This window comes from Phyllobates terribilis, unplaced genomic scaffold (genome assembly GCF_046119375.1).
Source record: "Phyllobates terribilis strain yellow unplaced genomic scaffold, ASM4611937v1 Scaffold_2__4_contigs__length_985480577, whole genome shotgun sequence".
NCBI classification, from domain to species: Eukaryota; Metazoa; Chordata; class Amphibia; order Anura; family Dendrobatidae; genus Phyllobates; species Phyllobates terribilis.
The window spans coordinates 482520854-482536392 of record NW_027362762.1 but is presented as its reverse complement, the minus strand read 5'-3'; the positions used below and the strand labels follow the sequence as shown (position 1 = coordinate 482536392).

Below are 15539 nucleotides of genomic sequence, written 5' to 3'. Positions count from 1 at the left end.
AATATTTGGTACAGAAACCTTTGTTTGCAATTACAGAGATATTTCCTGTAGTTTTTGACCAAGTTTGCACACACTGCAGCAGAGATTTTGGCCCACTCCTCCATACAGATCTTCTCCAGATCTTTCAGGTTTCAGGGCTATCGCTGGGCAACATTGAGTTTCAACTCCCTCCAAAGATTTTCTATTAGGTTCAGGTCTGGAGACTGGCTAGGCCACTCAAGGACCTTGAAATGTTTCTTACGGAGCCACTCCTTAGTCGCTCTGGCTGTGTGTTTTGGGTCATTGTCCTGCTGGAAACCCAGCCACAACCCATCTTCAATGTTCTTACTGAGGAAAGCAGGTTGTTGGCCAAAATCTCACAATATAAGGCCCCATCCATCCTCCCTTCAATATGGTGCAGTCGTCCTGTCCCCTTTGTAGAAAAGCACAGCAAAGTATGATGTTTCCCCCACCATGCTTCACGGTTAGGATGGTGTTATTTGGGTTGTACTCATCCTTCTTCTTCCTCCAAACATGGCGAGTGGAATTGATACCAAAAAGTTCTATTTTGGTCTCATCTGACCACATGACCTACTCCCATGGCTCCTCTGGATCATCCAGATGGTCATTGGTGCACTTCAAACGGACCTGGACATGTGCTGGCATGAGCAAGGGGACCTTGTATGCCCTGCAGGATTTTAATCCATGACAGCGTAGTGTGTTACCAATGGTAATGTTTGAGGCTATGGTCCCAGTTCTCTTCAGGTCATTGACGAGGTTTTCCAATGTAGTTCTGGGCTGATTCCTGACCTTTCTCAGAATCATCCTTACCCCATGAGGCGAGATCTTGTATGAAGGCCCAGACCGAGGAAGATTGACAGTCATCTTGTGTTTCTTCCATTTTCTAATAATTGTGCTAACAGTTTTTGCCTTCTCACCAAGCTGCTTGTCTATTGTCCTGTAGCCCATCCCAGCCTTGTGCAGGTCTACAATTTTGTCCCTGGTGTCCTTAGACAGCTCTTTGGTCTTGGCCATGGTGGAGAGGTTGGAGTGTGATTGATTAAGTGTGTGGACAGGTGTCTTTTATACAGGTAACAAGTTCAAACAGGTGCAATCAATAGAGGTGATGAATGCAGAATATGAGGGCTTCTTAAAGAAAAACTAATAGGTCTGTAAGAGCCAAAATTCTTGCTGGTTGGTAGGTGATTAAATACTTATTTCATGCAAAAAATGCAATTTAATTATTTAAAAATTATACAATGTGAATTTCAGATTTTTTATTTTTAGATTCTGTCTCTCATATTTGAAGTGTACCTACGATAAAAATTACAAACCTCTCCATTATTTGTAGGTGGGAAAACTTCCAAAATTAGCAGTGTATCAAATACTTATTTCCCCCACTGTATGTGTTCTTTCTGTGATTTTCATGGATAAAACACATACCTATTATAGTCTATGGAGTTATTCACATGCTTTGGTTTTTTATTTTATGTCAACAAAAAAATAACGGAGAGATATTCGTTTTTGACCAGAGTCACAGATCAAAATTGCCCATACAAATCTATGGGTCCGTGAAAATCACAGACAGCACATGGTGGTATCAGTGTGCAGTCTGTGTGCTGTCCGTGATTACCATTGTAATGTATTGGATAATCTTCATAATTTTATTTATTTTTTTCATACGTGAAAATCACCATTGAAATAAAAAATTCACATAATGATCAAACACTGGTGAAACTCGGTTACAAAACACTGATGACACTCGGACTGGTTTGAATGAGGCCTTAGACTGTGTCTGGCATATTGCAGAGTATCATTTGGGTGATGGAGCAAGTGTCTATCAAACTTCTTTTGACTGAGGCATCAAAGTGGTTGGAAGGATAGGATGAGAGATAATTATGATCTTGAATTTTACAGCAGAATATTGTCTGTAAGTTGCAGCTAACATCTTGCTGATGGCAAGGGCAAAGTTCCCGTGCCTATGCAATCCATTGAACATACTATTATGTCCCAATACAGTGAGAGCATTGCAGTCGGGGCACAATGGTATATTCAATTGAGTTATAGGGTTAAAGAGGAGCTGTCACTATAGTTTTCCCTTGACAAGTTTCCTAGAGCTATCTATAAGTCTTCTAGATGACCACATTTCATTTTATGAATAGCCCTGTAGTTAGAATTGGAGATCTGAGCCAAAAGCAAATTACTCTGATAGATGTCTCATTGATGGCCTTAGCAGAAGGAAAAATTGAACAATTATTATTGTAAAATGCAGTAGTACCTGGCCCTGTTTAGAGGACCCTTATGCCACACTATGGCTATGGTGCAGCACCCACAGCCTGTGAGTCATTGAAAGTGATTATGATAATAGAGCTATACATTAAAATCCCCATTTGTAGGTTTCTTTAAAACTTGAACCTATACTTCAATAATTTTACATTAGGCTCAGACAGTCTCATAATATCAAGTGACATGAACAATACTAAACATGTGCAATGAAGTTTAGTGAGTCGCAAATGATTCTGTTAAACTTCCTGTGATTTACAATCTGATAAGTACGGGGTGCATTTAGATTCTAGGCGATAGCTGTATTGGGTTGTCCGGTTGCATCATATTGCTTGTAGTAATGTCCTTCAGGAGCATTACTTGTGAAGTTACAGAGCAATCTTCGAAGTCGCCTTATTGGGAACATACTTGACAGCTACTGTTGGTTATTTATTTCCTTGTAAAAGATAAGTGCTTCCTTATAATTTTAATCATATTTTCTGACATCTAAAAATACCATTTATCAGCTGTGTAAAAATAGATGATACAACGTGTAGGTGGGGATCCAATATTGTCACTCAGATTGAATAAAAGGGAAGCTGGCTCACATTCAGATAGCAGGTTCTGGCTGCCAGTGAGAGAAGATGATAGCCAGTCCCTAGCACTAGATTGGTTTTTTTTGTGTGGTCGTGGATAAGGCCAGAGATGGGAACCATCAAACATTGTTTGCTTCACTGCCAGAGTATTCCTTAACAGTGATGAGCGAGTATGTTCTGTTAACCCTTTCGGCAAGCATGCTCGGGTGCTCGCCGAGTATCTTCAGCGTGCTCGGGTGTTATGTTTGAACCACTCCGTGTGCATGATTTGCGACTGCTTGACAGCTTTAATACTTGTGAGGAATGCCTGTTTCTTAGGCATTCCTCACATGTATTAAAGCTGTCAAACGGTCGCAAATCATGCGCACCTAGTGACTTAAACATAACACCCGAGCACGCCAAAGATACTCGGAAAACACCCGAGCATGCTCGTAAATCTCGAGTAACAAACATGCTCGTTCATCACTACATGTGAGGAATGCCTAAGAAATAGGCATTCCTCACATGTATTAAAGCTGTCAAACAGTCGCAAATCATGGGCAAGGCGTGCCTCAAATATAACACCCGAGCACGCTGAAGATACTCGGAAAACACCCAAGTATGCTCGTAAATCTCGAGTAACGAGCATGCTCGCTTATCACTATTCCTTAATATCACTATAATTAAAGAAATTTGTTTAGGGAAACATTTCTGAATAATGTAAACTCTAAAACAAAAACTGACTTTGTTGCTGATAACAACCAATCACAGTCCAGCATATCTTGTGTATTCTGTCTTTGAAAAATTAAAGATGAACTGTGATTGGTTGCTAAGGGAATGTTTTATTAGTTACATAAATTAGCCCATTAGAGTAGAGTAAAGATTGCACAGATGTATATGCATTAAGCTATAGAGGGTGCAGATGTAGCAGTCTTCAAAGACATGTCAGCCACTTAACTTTCAATGTTGGGCATAATCCTTTATTGGTGGACAGGTGTCAACTTTCCAATCATTAGCGGTCCGTCATTCATGGCTGGAATGGACCAATGGCCTTGCATGCACATCAGCGCTGCATTCATTCTTTATGAAGCTGATGGTAAAAGCAGAGTGATATACTCAACTATCTCCAGTAGTTCCATAGGGAACGACCAAAGCAGTGCCATGTATGTGGCCACCAGTCTATTCCTGCAAAGATTTCAGAGCCTTGCTCTGGGGATTCTTGGGTATCCCAGTGGGGTACAGTAAAAAATCTGTAATGGAGATTTAAAGGGGTTATTTGCCTAACTGTTAAAATTGCCAGAGGGTAACCAGAATGGTAAAAAATAAGAGAAAATATATTCATCCTTGGATTATATTGCCACGCTAATCCAATGCTTTCCACTGCACCAGATGTGATCACCCTGCACCAGTGACCCTGCAACCAATCAGCTGCAGCAGACAGGTCAGCAACGTCGCTGCTTTTAGTCAGTGGTAGAGCGGGCTGTGGAATCCAGGGGTGAGTCTATCTTCTTTTATTGTTTGACCACCCTGCCTGCCCTATGGGAATTTTTTTCAATTGAGCTGAGTACCCCTTTAAGTTATATCTGTGAGTGTCACAATCACATCTTCATTGCAGCATTATTTTTTTATTATTTTTACATAAATATTTTTCTTTATTTGGGAATAGTACTAAAGTATTCTCTAGCATTATGTTCTACATGATTGAGACTTTGATGCACGTAATCTGCAGTTTGGAGTCAGCTGAGGCGATACCCCTGAGATGTTTGATTAACATTTCAGGATCCTATGTATGCGTTGCAATCAGCTGCGTTCGGAAAGTGGAAGTAACGAAAATAGCACTAAAACTGCAGAACATTGCTATTAATCAGCTGGTTTTCAAAGCAAATATAGAAAACTACACCATAAGAGCACGGGGTGAGACAATAGGGACATAGAAAAATATATTTGGATCAGCTTTGTAAATTTAAATAGAAATCACACATAAGATTGAATAGCATGTAACATTTTGTTAGACAGATTTATGCCAAAACAGTCAGAATCTACTATATTTTATACAAGCCCCAATGTTCCTCTTTTACTACCAACTTTAGGGCATGAGACTTCTTATGGAATTGTCCCTAAAGTGTTTTAAAGACGTATGTGAGTGCATCCTCTGTACTATGCTACCGAATATGTCAGTGCTATATATACATTCAGGTGGTGGTCTGAAGTATTTTTCGCTTTGTCAATCTGCTTTACGAAAACATATTTTAAATGGCATTTTTTCTCACCTCTCGTCCTGACAGGTAATAAGCAGAGAGTAACCCTCCTACGTAACGGATGTTAACTTCAAACAATGAAGCCTCGCCATTCTAATGGGAAACAAGAGAAATACAATGCAATATGAAAGACAGATGCGTTTACGCTTTATGTAGCTAGAAATCCGTCATACATCATCATTTATCATTCTCAAAGTGTTGTATTATCATAAAAGTTGATCAGAGTAATTGCATCCAGAGAGAGACACTTCTTCAGTTCTTAGACTAGTCAACAGCACAATTCATTAAAGCATGTAATAGATGTCTGAGGAAGTTATAAATTACATTTCAGGAAAGCTCCTCACACGTTACATGCTATATCAATTAGGAAATGTGCTTGAATTGTGCTACCCTGTGGTTTTCAAGAACAGGCAAGGGAAGGGCATGACTTGAGTTTAGCTGAATGCGGATCCAACTATGGAGGAACCTGCACAATGCCTACAACATACAATTTCTGTTGTCAATGTATACTATAGCCAATAACGTGTTAAACCATATGGGCTTTTGATGAGAATTATTCTTACCACATTCAGATCTAGGCTATTCTCTACCCACTTTGCGGCATCTTCAAACTCTTCCTCCAAATCCATTATGTAAAGAGTGTCCAGAGCATCCACTATTGTAGCTCCTTTTAATCCCCCTGTTTGAAAGAAAGAGATAACTGCAGTGTAATCCCATTCGATTATGAAGATTTATGATGATTACGAGTCAAGACTAAACAAAGTATTCAAGTCCATTATCGGCATCATGGTGCTTGTGGGTAATATAAGACAAGCGCTGCTACACTTGGAAAGATATAGAGGTCACCAAATCTATTGAGGCACAAGTCTTTTTAAGCTTATAACTAGAGATGAGCGTTGTTCTACTCGAACTGTTCGCCAATCTCAAATTCGAGCTGTTTTGGGCGGTGTTCGAGCCGGTCGGCGAACACGAACAATTTGAGAAAAATTCGGCTGTTCGAGGTTATGTTCGATAACTGTTCGTGCACCAAAATCATAACTGGATTTTTTCTCAGTAATGATGAAAATTAATGTTAATACGCAGTTTGAGTGTACAGCAGGGTGGGGGGAGGGGCAGGGGATGGATCTCTGCAGGAACAATGAAGATCTCCATTTTTTTTTTCTCTTTCCCGCATTTACAGTGGGGAGGTGCAATCTGTCAGCCTATCAGCAGCGCACACACGGAGCGAAGTGCTTTTTTTCACACAAGCAAGGGCATGTGTCATTGGCAGTGTATGTCACATGTCCTTGCCCTATAAGACCAAGCCATTTTCCCCGTCGCCACCATTTTCTCACTGCTGCAGCTGCGTGTTAGACGGCACCGCTGTTGCTGTGTGCGCTATACCTTGTTAATTTCAAGCCAATTTTCGCACAAATATACAGATAGCTTGGGAGTAGGGAATAGTTGTGATTGCAGTCCTTTTAAGGACTAGGTTACAGCATTTCCTACGACTTTTATCAGGGAGGTCTGTGCTCTTAAATAGATCGGTTGTGGGAGTAAAGACTAATTGTAATTGCAGTCCTTTTCAGGACTAGGTTACATGAGTTCCTATCAGTTTTTGCCAGGCAGGTCTGTGCCAGTGCTGTGCAAGTTTTTTTCACAGCATTTGGCTGAATCTAGCAAAGCTAATCCTTTTTGGCCTATTGCAGAGTGTGTTAGTCAGTGGAGTAGCCTATCTGTGTTGCAAGATATACCACCTGTGTATAGAATACCAATTTTTTTACTGCACCTAGTGAAGTAAAATCTTTTGGGCATAGCATCATTCTATTAGTCCATCTATACTGACCTCCATCAGGTTGCAAATTAAAACTAATTTTTATCTGCATCTACAGTACCTCTGAAAAAATATTTGGGCTTCTAGCAGTGTGTGGGACTTGTTCTATTAGTCCATCTATACTGACCTCCATCAGGTTGCAAACTGAATATATTTTTTTCTGCATCTACCTCTGAAAAAATATTGGGCTTCTAGCTGTGTGTGGGTCTTGTTCTATTAATCCATCTATAATGACCTCCATCAGGTTGCAAACTGAATATATTTTTTTCTGCATCTACCTCTGAAAAAATATTTGGCCTTCTAGTAGTGTGTCGGACTTTCTCTATTAGTCCATCTATACTGACCTCCATCAGGTTGCAAATTAAAACTAATTTTTATCTGCATCTACAGAACCTCTGAAAAAATATTTGGGCTTCTAGCAGTGTGTGGGACTTGTTCTATTAGTCCATCTATACTGACCTCCATCAGGTTGCAAACTGAATATATTTTTTTCTGCATCTACCTCTGAAAAAATATTGGGCTTCTAGCTGTGTGTGGGTCTTGTTCTATTAATCCATCTATACTGACCTCCATCAGGTTGCAAATTAAAACTAATTTTTATCTGCATCTACAGTACCTCTGAAAAAATATTTGGGCTTCTAGCAGTGTGTGGGACTTGTTCTATTAGTCCATCTATACTGACCTCCATCAGGTTGCAAACTGAATATAGTTTTTTCTGCATCTACCTCTGAAAAAATATTGGGCTTCTAGCTGTGTGTGGGTCTTGTTCTATTAATCCATCTATACTGACCTCCATCAGGTTGCAAACTGAATACATTTTTTTCTGCATCTACCTCTGAAAAAATATTTGGCCTTCTAGTAGTGTGTCGGACTTTCTCTATTAGTCCATCTATACTGACCTCCATCAGGTTGCAAACTGAATATAATTTTTTTCTGCATCTAGCTCTGAAAAAATATTTGGCCTTCTAGTAGTGTGTCGGACTTTCTCTATTAGTCCATCTATACTGACCTCCATCAGGTTGCAAATTAAAACTAATTTTTATCTGCATCTACAGTACCTCTGAAAAAATATTTGGGCTTCTAGCTGTGTGTGGGACTTGTTGTATTAGTCCATCTATACTGACCTCCATCAGGTTGCAAACTGAATATATTTTTTTCTGCATCTACCTCTGAAAAAATATTTGGCCTTCTAGTAGTGTGTCGGACTTTCTCTATTAGTCCATCTATACTGACCTCCATCAGGTTGCAAATTAAAACTAATTTTTATCTGCATCTACAGTACCTCTGAAAAAATATTTGGGCTTCTAGCAGTGTGTGGGACTTGTTCTATTAGTCCATCTATACTGACCTCCATCAGGTTGCAAACTGAATATATTTTTTTCTGCATCTACCTCTGAAAAAATATTGGGCTTCTAGCTGTGTGTGGGTCTTGTTCTATTAATCCATCTATACTGACCTCCATCAGGTTGCAAACTGAATATATTTTTTTCTGCATCTACCTCTGAAAAAATATTGGGCTTCTAGCTGTGTGTGGGTCTTGTTCTATTAATCCATCTATACTGACCTCCATCAGGTTGCAAACTGAATATATTTTTTTCTGCATCTACCTCTGAAACAATATTTGGCCTTCTAGTAGTGTGTCGGACTTTCTCTATTAGTCCATCTATACTGACCTCCATCAGGTTGCAAATTAAAACTAATTTTTATCTGCATCTACAGTACCTCTGAAAAAATATTTGGGCTTCTAGCAGTGTGTGGGACTTGTTCTATTAGTCCATCTATACTGACCTCCATCAGGTTGCAAACTGAATATATTTTTTTCTGCATCTACCTCTGAAAAAATATTGGGCTTCTAGCTGTGTGTGGGTCTTGTTCTATTAATCCATCTATACTGACCTCCATCAGGTTGCAAACTGAACATATTTTTTTCTGCATCTACCTCTGAAAAAATATTTGGCCTTCTAGTAGTGTGTCGGACTTTCTCTATTAGTCCATCTATACTGACCTCCATCAGGTTGCAAATTAAAACTAATTTTTATCTGCATCTACAGTACCTCTGAAAAAATATTTGGGCTTCTAGCAGTGTGTGGGACTTGTTCTATTAGTCCATCTATACTGACCTCCATCAGGTTGCAAACTGAATATATTTTTTTCTGCATCTACCTCTGAAAAAATATTGGGCTTCTAGCTGTGTGTGGATCTTGTTCTATTAATCCATCTATACTGACCTCCATCAGGTTGCAAACTGAATATATTTTTTTCTGCATCTACCTCTGAAAAAATATTTGGCCTTCTAGTAGTGTGTCGGACTTTCTCTATTAGTCCATCTATACTGACCTCCATCAGGTTGCAAATTAAAACTAATTTTTATCTGCATCTACAGTACCTCTGAAAAAATATTTGGGCTTCTAGCTGTGTGTGGGACTTGTTGTATTAGTCCATCTATACTGTCCTCCATCAGGTTGCAAACTGAATATATTTTTTTCTGCATCTACCTCTGAAAAAATATTTGGCCTTCTAGTAGTGTGTCGGACTTTCTCTATTAGTCCATCTATACTGACCTCCATCAGGTTGCAAATTAAAAATAATTTTTATCTGCATCTACAGTACCTCTGAAAAAATATTTGGGCTTCTAGCTGTGTGCGGGACTTGTTGTATTAGTCCATCTATACTGACCTCCATCAGGTTGCAAACTGAATATATTTTTTTCTGCATCTACCTCTGAAAAAATATTTGGCCTTCTAGTAGTGTGTCGGACTTTCTCTATTAGTCCATCTATACTGACCTCCATCAGGTTGCAAATTAAAACTAATTTTTATCTGCATCTACAGTACCTCTGAAAAAATATTTGGGCTTCTAGCAGTGTGTGGGACTTGTTCTATTAGTCCATCTATACTGACCTCCATCAGGTTGCAAACTGAATATATTTTTTTCTGCATCTACCTCTGAAAAAATATTGGGCTTCTAGCTGTGTGTGGGTCTTGTTCTATTAATCCATCTATACTGACCTCCATCAGGTTGCAAACTGAATATATTTTTTTCTGCATCTACCTCTGAAAAAATATTTGGCCTTCTAGTAGTGTGTCGGACTTTCTCTATTAGTCCATCTATACTGACCTCCATCAGGTTGCAAATTAAAACTAATTTTTATCTGCATCTACAGTACCTCTGAAAAAATATTTGGGCTTCTAGCAGTGTGTGGGACTTGTTCTATTAGTCCATCTATACTGACCTCCATCAGGTTGCAAACTGAATATATTTTTTTCTGCATCTACCTCTGAAAAAATATTTGGCTTCTAGCTGTGTGTGGGTCTTGTTCTATTAATCCATCTATACTGACCTCCATCAGGTTGCAAACTGAATATATTTTTTTCTGCATCTACCTCTGAAAAAATATTTGGCCTTCTAGTAGTGTGTCGGACTTTCTCTATTAGTCCATCTATACTAACCTCCATCAGGTTGCAAATTAAAACTAATTTTTATCTGCATCTACAGTACCTCTGAAAAAATATTTGGGCTTCTAGCAGTGTGTGGGACTTGTTCTATTAGTCCATCTATACTGACCTCCATCAGGTTGCAAACTGAATATATTTTTTTCTGCATCTATCTCTGAAAAAATATTGGGCTTCTAGCTGTGTGTGGGTCTTGTTCTATTAATCCATCTATAGTGACCTCCATCAGGTTGCAAACTGAATATATTTTTTTCTGCATCTACCTCTGAAAAAATATTTGGCCTTCTAGTAGTGTGTCGGACTTTCTCTATTAGTCCATCTATACTGACCTCCATCAGGTTGCAAATTAAAACTAATTTTTATCTGCATCTACAGTACCTCTGAAAAAATATTTGGGCTTCTAGCAGTGTGTGGGACTTGTTCTATTAGTCCATCTATACTGACCTCCATCAGGTTGCAAACTGAATATATTTTTTTCTGCATCTACCTCTGAAAAAATATTGGGCTTCTAGCTGTGTGTGGGTCTTGTTCTATTAATCCATCTATACTGACCTCCATCAGGTTGCAAACTGAATATATTTTTTTCTGCATCTACCTCTGAAAAAATATTTGGCCTTCTAGTAGTGTGTCGGACTTTCTCTATTAGTCCATCTATACTGACCTCCATCAGGTTGCAAATTAAAACTAATTTTTATCTGCATCTACAGTACCTCTGAAAAAATATTTGGGCTTCTAGCAGTGTGTGGGACTTGTTCTATTAGTCCATCTATACTGACCTCCATCAGGTTGCAAACTGAATATATTTTTTTCTGCATCTACCTCTGAAAAAATATTGGGCTTCTAGCTGTGTGTGGGTCTTGTTCTATTAATCCATCTATACTGACCTCCATCAGGTTGCAAACTGAATATATTTTTTTCTGCATCTACCTCTGAAAAAATATTTGGCCTTCTAGTAGTGTGTTGGACTTTCTCTATTAGTCCATCTATACTGACCTCCATCAGGTTGCAAATTCAAAATAATTTTTTTCTGCATCTAACCCAGCCAATAGTTTTGGCCTAATACCACAGTTTGGCCACTCAGCTCTGCTCGGTTACCATCCATTGTTTTTTTGTGCAAAGAACTCCAGAGTTGTGAATTAGTTAACCACCAAAATGAGTGGAAAAAGGCCTGCTGCTGGTGGAAAGGGGAATAGGCGTGTTGGGAAGGGGAAAAAAGGTTGTGTCCGTGGGGTAGGTGTTAAAGCAACAGTAACATCTGCAGAAGAAAGACCATCTTCCAGCCAAACTAAAATGTCTACTTCTTTTAGCGGACAATGTGATAAGATCCCTTTCTTACGGCCACGCCAATCGCTACAAATTCCAGATGAGGCACAAAAACAGCAGGTGCTTCAACGGATATCAAGTGCTCCTTTAAGTGGGCTCTCCTCCACATCAACTTCAACATCACAAATACTCCAGTCCTCAAAGGTGTCACCCAAATCGCACTTGCTTCCTCACAGCTCCCAAATCTCCAGCTGCCCGTCTGAGTATGAGGTAGAACAGATGGTTGAGTCTGCAGAGCTGTTTACTCATACTATAGCCTGGGAATCAGAGGTCGACTCCAGCGCTTCTGTGAATCCAGACGAGGAAATGATCTGCACTGATGCCCAGAATCTTTATGAGTCGGATCCAGGACCAGACGCAGAAGGTTCTGACCATAATGTAGACCCTCATTCCCAAACTGTAACTCCTGTTGGTGGAGACAATGAGGAAGACGAAGATAAGACTCAAATACCTGATTGGAGCGACAACTTTAGTTTTTTGTCAGGGCAGGAACAGGTTGGCTCTGAGGACGACGGGTGTGATAACGCACAGGGTGATGATGATGAGGTCGGAGATCCCACTTACTGTCAACCCACAGTCAGCCAAGAGATGAGGTCAGCAGAGGAGGTGGAGGAAGATGCTAGTGACGACGAGGTCAGGTTGCGCCTTCCTGGACAGAGACGTAGTACTGGAAGCACGTCAACAACTGCATCCTCAAACACAACTCTGCCTCTCACCACAAGTCGTGGTGGCTCTTCAGGTCGCATGGGTGCTAAGCCTTGCATAGCCTGGGCATTTTTTCAGATCGATAAAGATGACCCAACTCGTGTTATCTGTAACATTTGTCAGCAAAAGCTAAGTAGAGGCCAAAAAATACATAGTTTGAGTACTTCATGCATGAACCGGCACATGGACATGAAGCATAAGTTGCAGTGGGAAGCTCAGTGTGCTACAATGCGGCCTAGCCGGCCGGGCCAACCACCGTCTGCCATATCTTGTGCATCCGCGGCCTCTTCATCCTCTGTGACTGGGGGGACAGCAGTCACACCTGTTTTGGGGCGCAGACCTGCCACCTCTTTACCCGCAACAGCCAGCGTGATTGGCAGGTCATCATTTTCTTTGGAGGTGGTAACACCAGCTGGTGTTGAGCGCTGTCCGACATCGATAGCACCACCTTTGGATCAAGGCAACCTAACATGTCCGCCTGCATCTTCCTCACAGACCGGCAGTTTGCCGGGGACACCCTTATCAACCCCGTCTAAGCACAATAGCCAGCCCTCGGTCCCTCAGATGTGGACAAGTAAAAGACCATTTCCTCCTAGCCATGAGAAAGCTAAGAGGTTGAATTTCACCATCTGCAAGCTCTTGGCTACAGAAATGCTGCCTTTCCGCCTGGTGGACACAGAGGATTTTCGAGACCTTATGTCCGTCGCAGTGCCCCAGTACCAGATGCCCAGTCGGCACTACTTCTCAAAGAAAGGTGTGCCTGCGCTCCACCAGCATGTCGCACACAACATCACCGCTTCTTTGAGAAACTCTGTGTGTGACAGGGTGCATTTCACCACAGACACTTGGACGAGTAGGCATGGACAGGGGCGTTACATGTCGCTGACTGGGCACTGGGTAACTATGGTGACAGCAGGACAAGGGGCTGCTGTCCAAGTCTTGCCGTCCCCACGAGTTGAGCGTCAATCCTCTTTATGTCAAAGTTCCTCCACTGCTTCTGCCTCCTCAACCTCCTCTCGGTCTTCCACCTGCACCCAAAGCCTGTCTGGTCATGCCACAAGCTTTCTAACTGTGCAGAAGGGATCCTGCACACCTCCTTACTATGCTGGCAGTAGGGCTCAACGTCATCAGGCGGTTTTTACATTGAAATGTCTGGGAAATGTGAGTCACACAGCTGAGGAGTTGTGGTCAGCTCTGGAGAACCAATTTCATGAATGGTTGTCTCCACTGGACCTGAAACCAGGGAAGGCCGTGTGCGACAATGCTGCAAACCTGGGTGCGGCCCTTCGCCGGGGCAATGTCACACACGTGCCTTGTATGGCTCACGTGTTGAACCTGGTTGTCCAGCAATTTTTAGCCCACTATCCCAGACTAGATGGCCTTCTGCAGAGGGCACGGTCGCTGTGTGCTCACTTCCGCCGTTCGCATCCCGCAGCTCAGCAACTTACATCTCTACAGAAGTTGTTGGGCCTGCCACTTCACCGGCTAAAATGCGATGTGCCTACCCGGTGGAATTCAACTCTGCACATGTTGCAGCGACTGTGGCAGCACCGACAAGCCCTGGTGCAATACGTTCTGACGTATAGCCTGGGCCAACGAGATTCAGAGGTGGGGCAAATCACGCTGGAGGAGTGGTCTCAGATCAGGGACCTATGCACCCTTCTGCACAGTTTTGAAATGGCGACGAAGATGTTTAGTGCTGACGATGCCATTATCAGCATGACTATTCCGGTGATTTACATGCTGGAGCACATGTTAAACAGAATTCGGAGTCAGGTGGTGGCACAAGAGGAGGTGGAGGAAGTAGAGGAGGAGGAGTTGTATGCGGAAGGGCTAACATCTGCAAGGTCCAGAAGGTCGGCAGCACCAAGGCGGCAGGCATGTGAGGGTGGGGGAGATGGTTTTACCAGGGCGCATGGTAGCAGCCAAACTAGTGAGGAAGGTGCAGGAGCCCAGGAAGAAGTGGAGGACGAACTGATGGAAGACTCATCAGATGAGGGAGACCTTGATCACATTTCTGTTGTGCGAGGTTGGGGGGAGAGGACAGAGGAAGGAAGCATGATTGTTACCTCGCCACCAACACAACAGGGACTTGGTGCTCCTGGATGCGCAACACACATGAGTGCCTTCTTGCTGCACTACCTGCAACATGACCCTCGAATTGTGAGAATTAGAAATAATCCTGACTACTGGGTTGCCACACTGTTAGATCCCCGGTACAAAAGTAAATTTGCAGAAATTATTCCTGCCATAGAAAGGGATGCACGCATGCAGGAGTATCAGCAGAGACTGTTGCAGAATCTTACATGTGCTTTTCCACAAAATACCAGTGGTGCACGTAGTGAATCTCACAGTTCCAACTTGCCAACCGTGGGACCGTCAAGTGTTCAGCACTCAAACCGTAACAGAACCACAGTATCTGCTGGTAACATCAATTTTGCGGAATCATTTCACCACTTTTTAGCCCATCCTTTGCAAGGCCACAGGAGACAAGAAGTCTGACACATAGTCAACGCCTAGAGACGATGGTACAGGAGTATCTCCAAGTAAACATTGAAGCCACGACTGTGTCACTGGACCCTTGCTCTTTTTGGGCTTCCAATCTGGATAAATGGCCGGAGCTAGCCACTTACGCCTTGGAGATCTTGTCATGCCCCGCAGCCAGCGTTCTGTCTGAACGTCTGTTCAGCGCTGCTGGTGGTGTGCTGACAGATAAGCGCACGCGGCTCTCCACTGATAATGTAGACAGACTCACGTTCATAAAGATGAACAAATCATGGATCCGAAACGACTTTTCTACCCCTGTGTCATCCTGGGGAGAGTAAAAGCTTGATGATTGGTTAAAATCACCCTACCAAACGTTTTAAGCTTTCAAATTACTAATCATGTTTATCTGTATCTTGACTGGAAAATAATTTGGGCTTTGTAGCAGTGTGCAGCACTGATCCTATTAGGCCATCTATAATAAGCTCCACCAGATTTAAAATTAAAAATAATTTTTAGCTGCATCTAGCCCGGAAAATAATTTTGGGGCTCCGAGATGCGCAAGACACATAAGTGCCTTCTTGCTGCACTACCTGCAGCATGACCCTCATATTGTCAGAATTCGAAGTAATCATGACTACTGGGTTGCCACACTCTTAGATCCCCCAAACTTTTCGATCAACCTTTT

General features: G+C 41.8%; 1 protein-coding gene across 2 annotated transcripts in view; it reads right to left on the bottom strand.

Moving 5' to 3' along the window:
* The window catches only part of MAN1C1 (mannosidase alpha class 1C member 1), a 222328-nt gene that overhangs the window by 129921 nt on the left and 76868 nt on the right, over positions 1 to 15539 (bottom strand). For both annotated transcript variants that reach the window (XM_073665861.1, XM_073665862.1), the window contains 2 exons: positions 5638 to 5753; positions 5087 to 5167 (listed from right to left, as the gene is read on the bottom strand). In XM_073665861.1, the coding sequence (XP_073521962.1) occupies positions 5087 to 5167; positions 5638 to 5753 (197 nt within the window). The remainder of the gene's footprint in view (positions 1 to 5086; positions 5168 to 5637; positions 5754 to 15539) is intronic.